Source organism: Macaca mulatta, chromosome 13 (assembly GCF_049350105.2).
Source record: "Macaca mulatta isolate MMU2019108-1 chromosome 13, T2T-MMU8v2.0, whole genome shotgun sequence".
Lineage (NCBI taxonomy): Eukaryota > Metazoa > Chordata > Mammalia > Primates > Cercopithecidae > Macaca > Macaca mulatta.
The window spans coordinates 123,056,039-123,070,058 of record NC_133418.1 but is presented as its reverse complement, the minus strand read 5'-3'; the positions used below and the strand labels follow the sequence as shown (position 1 = coordinate 123,070,058).

General features: G+C 51.5%; 1 protein-coding gene across 8 annotated transcripts in view; it reads right to left on the bottom strand.

The window, feature by feature from the left end:
* Window positions 1-429: 429 nt before the first annotated feature.
* MYT1L (myelin transcription factor 1 like) overlaps window positions 430-14,020 on the bottom strand; it is a 533,658-nt gene continuing 520,067 nt past the window's right edge. For 5 of the 8 annotated variants that reach the window (XM_028831516.2, XM_077958482.1, XM_028831519.2 and 2 more), the window contains exons 23-25: window positions 13,203-13,306; window positions 3,607-3,750; window positions 430-3,294 (exon numbers count right to left, since the gene is read on the bottom strand). In XM_028831516.2, coding sequence (XP_028687349.1) covers window positions 3,154-3,294; window positions 3,607-3,750; window positions 13,203-13,306 — 389 coding nt within the window. In that variant the 3' untranslated portion in view covers window positions 430-3,153. 8 annotated transcript variants of the gene reach the window in all.

The window sequence follows — 14,020 nt, the reverse complement described above, 5'->3', positions numbered from 1 at the left end:
AAGAAAGCCTCTACGAAGGACGTGACTGCCTGGCCTGGGCGCGCTGAGATGTTGACCAAAGCACAATGGCAACGCCCCCAAGTGTGGTGGCTGCTGGGCTGCTGGCGGAGAATTCCCTGTCCAGGGGAGCCCTGTGCCGGGAGGCACCGTGTCCTCCATCCAGGCTGGCTCTCAGATGGCCTGGCCCAGTGAGGGGCAGGAGCAACAGCAAATGGGAAAAGGACGGCCCAGTGGGGATGCCGAGACACATAGTTTTCTAAAAGTCATTGACTCCTATATGCCTCAGAGTTGAGAACCAAACTGGTAAAAATGTTAAAAGCAACTAAGCTGGAGTGAAAGGCTTCGAGTGGATCCCACCGGGCCCCAGACAGCATTTCCCAGACTCAAGTGAAGACGCAGACCCGGGTTAGAGATCCTTCGTGCTACAAATGTGGCAACACCTTTTTTATTTAGAGTAAGATGTGTTAACATCCAGCATGACAAAATTTGTACAAAGTTCACAATTTAAAAATGAAGTATCACAGCAACTTGTGATTCCACACATTTATAGCAAAATTAAAGTGTCAACAAACCCATGCCGTGTAGTACAAAAATAAATCAAACTTCAGTTCCACAGAGAGCACAATAAATAGTTTATACAAAATTCTGTCTTAATAAATGATTACTTAAATTAACTTAGAAATGAATATGAACAATAAGTTATAATAAACTCTGATGACTCACAATAATTCCATATGAAAGGTCAGCATTCTAATATGTGACACTTTTGTGATCCCTATATAATAGTCACAGATAACTTTTGATTTGATATTATGTACCAACGTTAGATGAGCAGCAGGTTTGTGCTTAAAATCCCTTTCCATTGTACATAGGTGATAACAATAAGAATCCAAAACTGATACTATCTAGTACTCTACTAAAAGCATTACTATATTGGCAAAGAAGCTGCAGACACAACGCGGTGGGGAAATGCATATGCTGTTATGGACAATGGGGGCCCTAAAGGCGGCTGGGGCCCTGGGCCACACGGACGGCCTCAGGTGACTGCAAGCACCTTGCTTCAGCTCTCAAACGCATTCTGAGCATGGCAGCTGCAACCAATAGCACAACAGAAAGGGGGCGCTGTACAGAGAAGGTTCCGCAGAGCCCCGAAGTAATTACATCATCTTTTTCCCAGCTAGTTAGTAAAGTCCTTGTGGAAAACTGTAAGCTTTTGTACAGTGAACAGTATAAAGTGCCGCTGGGATATACATATATTTATACATATATATATATACCGAGGTTGAGTATTGTATCAGAATATTTGTCGTGAGATCCCTGTAGTCTCCCTTCGCAACATTATTGATCGGCCGTGAGGGCTCCTCTATCATCCATCCAGGTTCAGTGTCACAAGGCTACTGACACGAGGAATTGCACACCTCCGTACGGATATATAGGACAAGGTAAGTGCAAATAGTCGACTGGCACATTGTGGGGACAATGACCCTGTAAGTCCTGTTCTGCTAAAAATATTTTTTTTTTTATTTTTACAAAACCCATCTTTTTTTTTTATTTCATAACAAAAATTTAAAGTACGTCTGTACTTCCTGCATAACATCAAGACATGGAAGGAAGAGATGCTATTAAATGGAAATCAAGTCAACATCAGAAAACACAACACATCGTCAAAGGACTACTCAGAAGGGGGAACGCAGCGCTCAAAAGTGGTCTTATGCATACATATAGTGCAGTCATTGGGAGTAAAACAATCAAATCTGGAAGATATAAACAAGTCTAAGATGATCTAGTTTAAAGCAAAAAAGTGCTGAAGTATATTTAGTTACTTTTAAAATCTGATTGCATTCATTCTTAGAATAGTCACAAGAAATCAAACAACAAGGCTCTGCAAATGCTCTATGGTCAACTGGTCTCCAGCCAAGTGTAGAACAGAAACGTCGTGGTAAGAGTCCTCTGAATAGGACCAAATGCTTATTCAGAGTCAAAGTCGGGCAGGGGGAGCAGGAGAGAAACTTGACCGAGCTGCCTTCCCACCAGATCCAGCAGAAAACTCGGTCCAGTAACTAGAAGACTCACAAATCATTTGCCTTTATCCCTCAAATGTAAAATAAGAAGGTTCATAACAATAATAGGAATAATCATAATTTTTTAAAGTGAAAAGGGGAAATAAATGTTCTTAAATTATCTTTTAGCTTAAATCGAAAACACACAAATTCTGTTGATAAACTACATTGCAACAACAGACAGTTCAGAGGGGCACGAAACTCTAGGGGAGATACGAGAAGGTTGTTCCAAAGTTTATTGAAAATGGAAAAGGAAATCTTCACGTTGTCCACCTCTGATAAGATCCTGTCTTAACTGGAGTTTCCATAGTCACACCATGTAATGCTTAGGAGTTAATTTAAAAGTGCTGTTTAAGCTGCTTTGAATCTTCTGCCAAGTTTCCATGGCTTGATGTTGTCTTACAATAAATTACTTATTTCATTTCTTACAGTTAATCCATATGCCATTTCCTTGGAATGCAAAAAACCTCATTTATTGCCCCCACCATACACCATCCTCCTAAAACAAACAAACAAAAAAGTCACATAATATTTCCAAGCATTGTTCAAAAATAAAGCATTTTTGCAACCAATTCTTGCTATGAAACAATATGCACACAAAATGTATTTCTTAAATTCCATAAAGTCCTCCAACATGAGGCAAAATGATAACGTCTAAAAAGCGGCTGCTTGGCCACAACATGGTCATTCAAAGCTGTGTGTGTGTGTGTGTGTGTGTGTGTGTGTCCATTTCAGTTCAAAATACTAAAACATTTAATCACTAAAGCATTAAAAAGAATTTACACTCTATTTATTTTGATCAGCTTACCTCTTCAGAAATAGATATACCCCCAAATGTGCATACATCAGCAGCTATAAACATTACATGGCAGAACACTATGTCAGCTTACATGGAAACGTACAAAATGTGGGTGTATTCAAAAACTATTCTGCAGGTACTATCTTTAAAGCAAGACATAAAATCATTATGAAGTCTTGTAAGCATAACACTGTTTCAAACAGAAATAAATATAGAACACTTTCTGGAAAGTTACAGCAGCAAAAAACAAGAGGCATCCTTTTTAAGCAAGAGTTTCATCACTACAGCAGCTGTTCAGACCTGAATTCCTCTCACAGCCTGCTTTATATTTTCCAGTAGGGCTTTATTTTCTGGACTCTGATAACGATCTTGATTTGTATACATTTCCGTCAAAGTAGTCACGTAAGCATCAAAATTTTGTTCATTGATTGGATCCTACGAGATATTAAATAGTAGTTCATATACAACTTTTATTTTCTTAATAGTATATTTACAAAAGCATAAAATAGTATCATAGCATAGTGCCCTTGGTTTTATACTATTTCAAAGGCCGGCTCAGAGCACACTTAAGTTTATGGGGTCAGCCCCGCCCATGTTTCTAGCAGTTAACGGTATGGTTTCGGGGTGGTAACCACAAACATTTGCCAAAGGCTGAAGAACCATGAAAATAACAACAAAAACGGCATCTACTTTAGGCTGTGCGCTGTGAGGACTCCACATTCCTGCCTTGCGCGCTCAGTCACTTACCATGTGTGGCAGCTGGATGTTGGCCAGACTGTGGATCAGAGACTGGCTCAGGTTCGCCAGCTCGTGGAGGAGGGACTCGTTCTGCTGCTCAATCACTTTGTTCTCCTCTTCGATGGTCTTCAGGTTGCTCTCCATCGTGGTAATCTGAAACGCACAAGTGCGTGTGACATGTAACACCAGGAGGACCTAGAAGCCCGTGGCCGTTGCCGGGGGCCACAGCCTACTGGGTGCCAAGAAGGGGCCTCTCGCTGAAGGAGAAAGCCTTCGGGCCGGGCGCGGTGGCTCACGCCTGGAATCCCAGCACTTTGGGAGGCCAAGACAGGCGGATCACTTGAGGTCAGGAATTTGAGATCAGCCTGGCCAACATGGTGAAACCCTGTCTCTACTAAAAATACAAAAATTAGCCGGGCGTGGTGGCGGGCGTCTGTAATCCCAGTTACTTGGGAGACTAAGACATGAGAACAGCTTGAACCAGAGAGGCGGAGGTTGCAGTGAGCTGAGATCACACCATTGCACTCCGGCCTGGGTGACAGAGCAAGATTCCGTCTCACAAAAAAAAAAAAAAAAAGAAAGAAAGAAAGAAAGAAAGAAAGAAAAAGGCTTCAGTGGTGAGCGCTTGCCATTTAAGGACCTGCTGTCTATGCTTTGGATTCACTGCACTTGACAACTGGGGAAGTGCGACTGTTTCCTTGCGCCATCCTGTTCTCTCAGCTGGCCTGACGGGACTGCAGTGTGTGGGGGCTTAGTGTTTTACTGACTTGATGCGAATACTTCTCCTTTCTAGCCTGAATCAAATTCTGCCACAGCTAAGTCCTCCAATGTTCATTTCTGTGTGGGGGTGTCACTATCTCTTCAGATGGCACCGGGCTGGCACTGTGCCCACAGGGTGGTCTTCCTGCATTTCTCTAAGGAAAAAGACCCACCGCGGACCCTTCCTTGCATATTCCAGAGATAATTTAAGTATCATCAAGGTCAAGGTCAGGGCCTCTAACGGCACAGGACTAACTTCACACGCAGCAGGCAGGGAGCTGCCCTGTCCGTGGGGGTGTCTGCCTCGGCCACCCAGGGGTGCCTCTGCCGTGCGTGATCTGGGGCTTCTCTCTGGAAGACCGAGCTGACCCGCAGAGTCCAGGGCTGGCCTGGCCTACCCGCTCCTCTCCGCTCCTTCCCCGACGTGTCATTCCCAAGTCCTCTCATGAGAGTCTCTCCTCCTCTCCCTCTTGGTCCTGTCTTCTCCTATGTTCTGGCCCTCCCTTGGCTGTACTGGGTCAAATCCCGGGTTCTCCCACCAGCCCCAGGCACAGACCCTCTGTTAGAAAACTGGTGCCCCTTGGAGATACCCTCCAGGATGAAGTTGGGAGGGTGGGCCTTCTCCTTGGAAGGAATCGCAGCCCCCACCATTCTTGCAGGGATGGTGCCCTGTGGAGAACCCACCGAAATCACACAGCTTTGTTTCCATGCACGTCCTTGGTGACCTTCTCATTTGTGTTCCTTGGGATTATTTATCAAATTACTGTTCCCCTCCCAGCTGCCCCCTTGCAGGCTCAGGAGTGGATGCCTGCCCTCCCACGACTCCTGGGTGGGCCCCGAAGGGCTGCGTGCCTCGTGCTCGTCTTCCAGAGCGTTCTGTAACCCTTCCTGGGCGGCCACGTGCCTGCACTCACAGCTGGTGGCAGCTGTGGCTGGGACCTCACTAGAGATGATGTCAGTGTAAAGAGACATAGGTTTTCTATGATGGAATCTAATCTCGGGTGAGGCGCCACTGCCCAGGTCCCAAGGTTGTTAAAGGGCCCACGCAGGGGGAAGGCCAGCAGCAGGATGGGCACCTCCCTGAGCAGATGGTGGCTCCTGCCCTGTGCACCCGGTGGCTTTCCTAGATGGCCGCTGCTCCAGGCCCCTCAGCCCCTTGTCTGTGCTCAGGGAACCCTGCAGAGGCCTCCCCATTGCTGGCCCTCAGCGGGCCCTCCTGGATGAGCCCAGCCCAGCTCACCTCTGGTTGAGTGTCTCAGAGGTGCTTCTGGCTATTCTTTCCTATCCTAGCCGGGCAAACTGTGGGCTCTTTTTCTGGAAAATGGGCATAATGCTCCTTGCATTACGAACTCACACTGGCAGGTGCGGTGTGTTTGCAGTGAGAAGACATTTGTTATTCCTGGGGCCTCTGACCTGGTCTTTGGGGCTCAGAGTAAAGGGAAGTCCAGCTGCTCCCCCGGCTTAGCAGAGAAGCAGCCTGTGGGGTGCCCAAGGCAGGGGTAGCACCCTGTCTCGTCGTCCCCAGCAAAATTCATGGGGACACATTTTAGATCCATTCCTTCTTCAACCTATGTTCCCTGCTGGAAAGTCTAGCCCCTTCTGCAGAGGCTGAGACATGCTCCTGTGCTCAGGACTCTCTGTGAGACTCAGGAGTTAGGCTGTTCCTTCCCATGTTACCCGGGTCTGTGGCTGGGGTGGGGGTGGGAGGGCTCCCGTGCTTATAAATGCTTTGATTTTCTCAAAATGGAACAAATCTCATTGTGTTGAATCCACTTAGCAGTGGAACAAAATATGCAGTTTGAACAAACATCCCATCAAAGCCCTGGCCAAAATGATCATCTGCTGAACCAGGCTGTGTGGTAAGCCCAGTCCAAGGTCAGAGGGGATGCCTGGAGACCCAAAACCAGAACTGATGGGTATCTGCCAGGTCTCACAGCCTTACCTCCCTCAAGCACACCCCCCAGCCCCTGAATCTCCTGCATCTCCAGCCCACACACACAGGGCCCCGGGCTTCTCGCACGGGACACGTTTGCTTGCCTGAGGCCTTCCTCCAGGGTGGCAAGAAGCTGTGTCTCAGGGTCACTGTTACCCATTCCTTACTATCCTAGCCAGGCAAATTGTGGACTCTTTTTCTGGAAAATGGGAGTAATGCTCCTTGCCCACAACATACACTCCCACTGAGATGTGAGGCATGTTTGCAGTGAGAAAACATTTGTTATTCCTGGGGCCTCTGACCCAGTCTTAGGGGCCCAGAGTAACGGAGAGCCCTCTCAGAACATCTTGGAGCTGGCCAGCACGCTGTGGTGTCATGGGAGACAGCGCTGCCGAGCAAGGTGATGCAGGGACTCCGCCCAGCCCCTCATACGCCAGGCCTCCTCTGAGGATGGGGCTGAGCAGGCTGGGGAGGGCCACAGAGGCCAGTGTCTCTCTTCCAAACCCAACCCACAGCAGCCACGGTACGTGGTTCCTGGCACTCGGAAGGCGTCCCTGATCACAGGTGCTTACACGGGGAGGGGCCTGGGTCACGAGTGGGTCTGGGGGCCTGGCTGGGAGCTGGGCCGGCCACCTCTGCCATCGTCAGCGATGTGCACTGGCGAATCTGAGTCTGCATTTCTAGAACCATCGAGTCGCCTGTGGTAAAGTGGGGAGCCCTCTGACGACCGTGGGTCCTGTTTTTGATTGTTTTAAGAAACACCAAAAGTTTTTCAGGCTGCTAGGAAGCAGTGCATTCCCGGATCTTCCCAAGAAAGTTCCCGCGTCAGCAGCAGCCTGATGGCCAGTCTAGGTCCAAACCCACATTTTTACAGACTTGTCCACACCCTCTGTCCTTCTGGACCTCAGCATTTCTTAGACTGTGCAGCCTCTGACCACACCTGGAGCAGAGAAAGGTCAAATCTAGCCCAGGGCCTGACATTGAAAGCTAAGACTGAGCTAAGAATGGCATTTGCGGTTTTTAGTGGTAAGAAAAAAACAAAAGAATAACAGCATTTTGTAACATAGAAGAGCTATTAAGTTCCAACTGTAGAACCATGTGACGCTGTGTTGAAACAGGGTCACACACACATGTGTTGTGAGGCTGTCACACTGCAACACAACTGCGTGGCCCAGAAGCCTAAAATATTTGCCATCTGGTCCTTTGTAGAAAATGTTTGCCAATACCTGGTCTAGACTAAGTACCTGGATGGCGTGATGTGTTTAGAAAACATTTCCGGAAGAAGAGTAAAATGGGTGGGAATCGCAAGGCGTTAGCAGTGGGGCGGTGGAAGGGCGTAACCCCAAGGAAAGTGTCCTCGTGCAGGGAGGACGGGCTCCTGCCCATGCCAGTGCTGACCAGGGAGGCTGGACCACAGAGAGGCTTAGCTCCAGGGAGAACAGCCATCATCTGAAAGTGGTGCAGGCTGTGGGATTAACTGAGCTGCCAACCTTAGAAGAAGTCAAGCTTCACAGGGCTGTTCATGCTGGTCCATCTGGGCCCTCGCACCAGGAGCTGGGGGGTTTCTTGTGAGAATAGCCTGGCCTGAAAACACGAGCTCCCTCTTATACTCAAATACCCCCGCCCCCACCTCCTTGACAAATGCCTGCACTGTTTGAGCCACGGGGGACAACATCCCAGCCTCCCAGCCAGCTCTGAGCCATTCTCCTCCTGCTCCTGCTGTTTCCTGTGCCGGGAGTGCTCTTTTCCCTTCTCCACCTCCCGTGTCTGCAGGACTCCCATCATCTCTCCTCGGTCTCCTTGCTCCAGTCCCCCACGGTGGGGTCTCGAACTCAGGCCCTCAGCACTCATGTAGTTCACACAAACGCCGCTTGCCCGGGCCGCGCCCAGCACTTGAGTCCCCTGCTCTCTCTTCCTCAGTGGCAGTCTTCTTTTCCTCCGGATTCTGATAACAAGCAACTTCTGGGCGTCCCCTGGGGCCAAGGGCAAGCTTTTCTGGTCTCTGATCTGGGGTCTGGTGGGAACTGAGTTGAATCGGATGAGATGTATCTGGGGAATCTTGGAGTCCAGAACCAAGGCGTGGGTGTGCCCGGCGTGGGTGCCCCAGTCCCTGAAGCTGAGGCCACACTGAATCCAGTTGAATGGAGTTGGGGAAACAGCAGATCCCACAGACACCTCGGCCGTTCTGCTGGTGCTGGGCCACCCCGGGAGGAAGCCTGACCGGGTTCACGCCATTCTCCTGCCTCAGCCTTCCGAGCAGCTGGGACTACAGGCGCCGCCACCGCGCCCAACTAATTTTTTTTTTGTATTTTTAGTAGAGACAGGGTTTCCCCCTGTTAGCCAGGATGGTCTCGGTCTCCTGACCTCGTGATCCGCCCGCCTCGGCCTCCCAAAGGGCTGGGATTACAGGCGGGAGCCACCGCGCCCGGCCGGTGTCGGGACTTCTGATTGCGTTTGTGTGGGGTGAAGTCCCTGAGACCCACTCTTCAAGCTGCCAAGCATAAGAACGGATTTTTCAGCCACATAGGAATTGTATTTGGTCGCACTAATTGGACCCCAAATAGTGTTTAAACACATTCCAAATTGGAAAACTAATCTTCTCAATGAAATAAAATTGCGTTTGTCCTAATTTGAATTCTCACAACTGAACAGTGAAAAAAACCTTTCCAAGTTTTAGTAAGAGCACTCCTGGGCTTGAGACGTAACACAAAACCCCTTCCGCAGAGAGTGGCAGGGGCGGCCTCCCCCTTATCCGGCACAGGCGCGAGGGTCTCCCCCTTATCCGGCACAGGCGCGAGGGTCTCCCCCTTATCCGGCACAGGCACGGGGGTCTCCTTCCATCCGGCACAGGCGCGGGGGTCTCCCCCTATCCGGCACAGGCGCGGGGGTCTCCCCCTTATCCGGCCCAGGCGCGAGGGTCTCCCCCTTATCCGGCCCAGGCGCGGGGGTCTCCCCTTATCCGGCACAGGCGCCGGGGTCTCCCCCTTATCCGGCACAGGCGCGAGGGTCTCCCCTTATCCGGCACAGGCGCCGGGGTCTCCCCCTTATCCGGCACAGGCGCGGGGGTCTCCCCCTTATCCGGCCCAGGCGCGGGGGTCTCCCCTTATCCGGCCCAGGCGCGGGGGTCTCCCCCTTATCCGGCCCAGGCGCGGGGGTCTCCCCCTTATCTGGCCCAGGCGCGGGGGTCTCCCCATTATCCGGCACAGGCGCGGGGGTCTCCCCTTACCCGGCCCAGGCGCGGGGGTCTCCCCCTTATCCGGCACAGCCGCGGGCATCTCCCCTTATCCGGCGCAGGCGCGAGGGTCTCCCCCTTATCCGGCACAGGCGCGGGGGTCTCCCCCTTATCCGGCCCAGGCGCTGCGGTCTCCCCCTTATCCGGCCCAGGCGCGGGGGTCTCCCCCTTCTCCGGCACAGGCGCGAGGGTCTCCCCCTTATCCGGCACAGGCGCTGCGGTCTCCCCCTTATCCGGCCCAGGCGCGGGGGTCTCCCCCTTATCCGGCCCAGGCGCGAGGGTCTCCCCCTTATCCGGCACAGGCGCGGGGGTCTCCCCCTTATCCGGCACAGCCGCGGGCATCTCCCCTTATCCGGCCCAGACGCGGCGGTCTCCCCCTTATCCGGCCCAGGCGCGGCGGTCTCCTTCCGTCCCGCACAGGCGCGGGGGTCTCCCCCTTATCCGGCACAGGCGCTGCGGTCTCCCCCTTATCCGGCACAGGCGCTGCAGTCTCCCCACCATGGGGCACAGGACAGGTGTGGCGGTTTCTGCAGCATCCGGCACAGGCGCGGGGGTCTCCCCCGTCCGGCACAGGCGTGAAATTTAAAGGTTTGGACGGAGTCTCCTTTCTCCTTCTCTTGGCTCTGTTCTTCACCAGATTAAAATCTAGACCCCTCCCTGTGCAGGACCCTCATCACCGGGCTGCAGGCCTGAGCACTGACTCTACCGTTCTTCCGTCTGTCCCCATTGCAGAGAGAACATCGGGCCGTGGCATCCACTTCTCATCTATCTCATGGCTTGGGCTTGGGACAGGCCTACAGCCCTGTGTCATCTCTGGCATGGGCTCTGTGCACAGGCCTGCATCCTCGTGTCAGTGTGTCTTGAACATGTCATGGGGCAGTGGGAGAAGTCTGCCTTTCTCTTGGGTCAGAGTGGACAAGAAAACACGGGATCTGGGCCTGTTCCCCTTCCTGGCCATGCTCCCTGAGGGTGTGAGGGCCTGAGAGGCATGGGAAAGTCCGGACCTTCTAAAGGAAAATGCAAAGGGCGTGAAGGCTGCTGCAGGGAGGCCAAGGCCGTCAGGCAGGGCCGCGTTATGCCCTGGAGAGCTGGCCTGCCCCATGTTCCTCCTCCATACTCCCCGGGCAGTGGCCGTGGCACAGACAGCAAGGAGGGCTCCTGGCTGTGGGTGCACATTGTTTTCTGGTTAAGTTTTGCCCCAGGTCTAACCCGTTTAAGGAGTATCAGGCTCTAAGCTGCCTGCGTCAGCAGCTGCCTGTCTCCGAGCTCAGGCCTGGTGCTCACAAAACAACTTGTGGACTGGAGCTCATCATCCGTCGCTGAGAGCTGCAGAGCTGGGGGACTCTGGCTCAGCACATTCCTGTCTCTTCTAGAATAGAGGAAGGTCCATCCCTGGGCACATCTGGGAAGTCACCTCTCTCATCAGCCGAGTCAGTGAGAATACATGTGAACTCTACACATTCATTTTTGACATTAGGTCCAAATACATGCTGTTAGGAGCAACTACTCATCTCAGAGATAAAGAAAGGCAGAAAGGAACCAGTGAGAAGGGACACAAACCTGAGTGCTTCCTGAGGGGGAGGCTACGCCCGTGCAGGTGCAGAGAGTGCTCTAAGCAGCCTGCGTAGGCACATGCGTTGTTTCCTAGGGCTCAGACCCAGGCGACATGACCTCTAAGCCTACTCAGCCCTCGGCTAAGCCCCAGCCCCAGTGCTTCATCCACAGCTGGCATCAGAGCTGCCATCCGTCCCTCATGGACGGCCACGGAGCAGCAGGCCTTCACTGCGGAGGGAGGGGTTTTGGAAAGTGGGAAGAACCCGCTTCCTGAAGGGCATCCTGTTGGAATTGGGTTGCCCCAGTAGACCACGGACTCAACACCCTGGACAGACAAGGACATTCTGCCTCATCAGAGAGTGCCCCGAGAGGTGCCATTCAAAGGAGGAAATAAATTAAGATTTTCGGCTTGTCGCCCTCATAAACAGAATACAACTGTGAGTCCATTAAACCCACTTCCTTTGTAAACTACCCAGTCTCAGGTTGTTTATTAGCAGTGTGAGAACGGAGTAATACTCAAGGGTGAATTGATCTGTCCCAGTTAAACAATCTTTGCTGACTAGGTCACCTCCTACTCTCTCCCAGAACCAGCAGCTCGTGGGTGCTCCGGTAGCCATGGAGTCTCCTATACAGTCCAAGATGCCGCTTCCATGGCCTCGGCTGGTCCCGGGGCTGAGAAATGCCACAGGCTGTTACTCTATTCCCCAAGCCCAACATTCGGGTAAGTCTTAAGGGAAATTCCAACCTGTGTTGGGTGGGCCCCAGCCAGGCCAATGTAAGATTCTAGGAAGGCCTGAACACAGCCCCTGGGGCTACCAGGTTGGTCAGATCAAGGCAGTGATGCCCTCTGGGGAAATAGGTTGGCATCAAAATGCCCAGGCAGCAGCCACATGGCCTTGTGGGGAGTTCCTGCCCTTGGCCTCATCCTTGGTACCCACAGGGGGGCCTGTAAATCCCTTTCGGTTGCTTGGTGGGGCCCCAGCCCCAGAGGATGTCTCCATCCTTGGGAAAGCTGTGTCCAGTGGGTGGAAACCACCTGTTGAGCAGAACAGAGCCATTGACCACACCTCACTGACCACGGGAAAGGCCCTCAACCTTCCCCAGCCTCAGCCTCTTCATTTATGGAGGGGGGATAATAAGGGAGCCCCTCAGAGTTTGTTAGGAGGACAGCATCATCACGTAGGTGGCCGGTGGTGTCACCATCCTCATTTCCATCCAGTCCTCGGGCTCATTCCCAGCAAACTGAGCAACCTTCCTGGAGGCTGGTCAGCATCCTCTGAGAACCTCATCACACCACGGCCTGCCGGGGAGGGGCCGGAATGGAGACCTCATTTCTAAGAAGACAGGACACCTTGGCTCACCCTGTGGGCAATGTGAGGGTCGAGTGGTCAGCAAATAAATTCCACTCCCAGAGTGTACTTAGGCGACTGGGACCCTAACGCAGCAAGGTGGGGGATGCCAGGCACAAGGCTCACGGTCAGACAGGGTCCAGCCTGGCCTCTGTGGCCTCGGCTTGGCTGAGGAAGCTGCCTCTCTGTCTTAGAAGCTGTATGTTTAAGATGAGGCTGAGGATGTTTATCCTGTGGGCTGCTTGTGGGCACGGAGGGGGTTAGGTGACCACAGCTGCTCTGCCAGCTGCCACTTCTCTCTCTTCCCAACCCCAGGCTCTGCAGCCGCAAGTCACTGGGGCTGCTTCCCCAAACCCCAGACACCCAGGAGTCCTATGTGGCAGGCACTCCTTGTTTTAAATTCTGGGAACCTCGGCTGTCGCTATCCATTTAATATAGTGATTAAATAACACAAGGACCTGAAGTATCTTGGAAGGAAAACCCTCATTGTTTGCAGGAACAGGTGATCCTCTGAAAATGCCTATTCACAAATGCACTTTATTAAAAAACACAGACACAGGTGCAGACTGAAAACGAGAGAACCATGGCCCCTGCTACAGCGAACACGGCCATGGAATGGTGTCCGTGGAAGATCAACATCATAAGGTGGAAAAATAAAGGAAGTAAAAGAGCAAAGAAGGCGGAAACGACAGCTCTCCTAAAAGCCGATTTCATGCCATGTATCTCTGGTATAATAGCATGTGTTAGAGCTAAAATTGAGGGCTTCAAAAACTGTTACCTGAGTTCTGAGTTTAATCATATCGGCTTCCATCTGGGAATTGGATTCATTTAGCTCCTTGATTTCTTCATCTAACTGTTTGATTTCTTCATCATTTTCTATACCTGTAATAATGAATATTAGTATGTTAAAACTATTATATACAAAAATATTAGAGTTAAAATTTTGGGAGTTTTCTTTGTTCCTTTTACATTTGTAATTGAATTTGCTTGGAAAATAGACTCTTGAATTAGAAAGGAAAAAATCATCACAATCTTGAGTCTTTCTATTCCCTACCACTGCCCCTTCCCCAGCTAAGTCCCCCCACAAAAACAATCGAGACACACAGGAGACTCCCGGGCACTCTGAGGGTCGAGCTCCCTGGGACAGTTAACCTGGGTCTTACATATATCCCTGGGACACGAGGCAGAAACCACCTGGTCCTGGGTGCTGATCTGCTGAGCCTGGCCTATTTTCTCCTGCCTTTGTTCTCTCTCCCAACTCGCTCTCTGCATCAGACATTCTGCAAACACCCGAGGCTTGGGGCCAGGCTCTGCAGGCACATTCACCAACAAGGCCAGGCCCTCCCTGCCTTCACTCAGCTTAGGTTCTGGGTCGGAAAATGGGCAACAGACATGTAACCACAAATGCAGTCCAGCAAATGCTGAGGATGACCTCACCTCATCCACCAACAGGAAGCTGTGGGAAGTGGGAGAGGGACATGGGGACTGGCTGGAGGGAGATGGCCACAAAAGGGCTCTCTGAATATTCGACATTTAGCGAATAAAAAAATCTCATTCTGAATTATTAAAAAAATATGTATTAACTAACAGAATTCC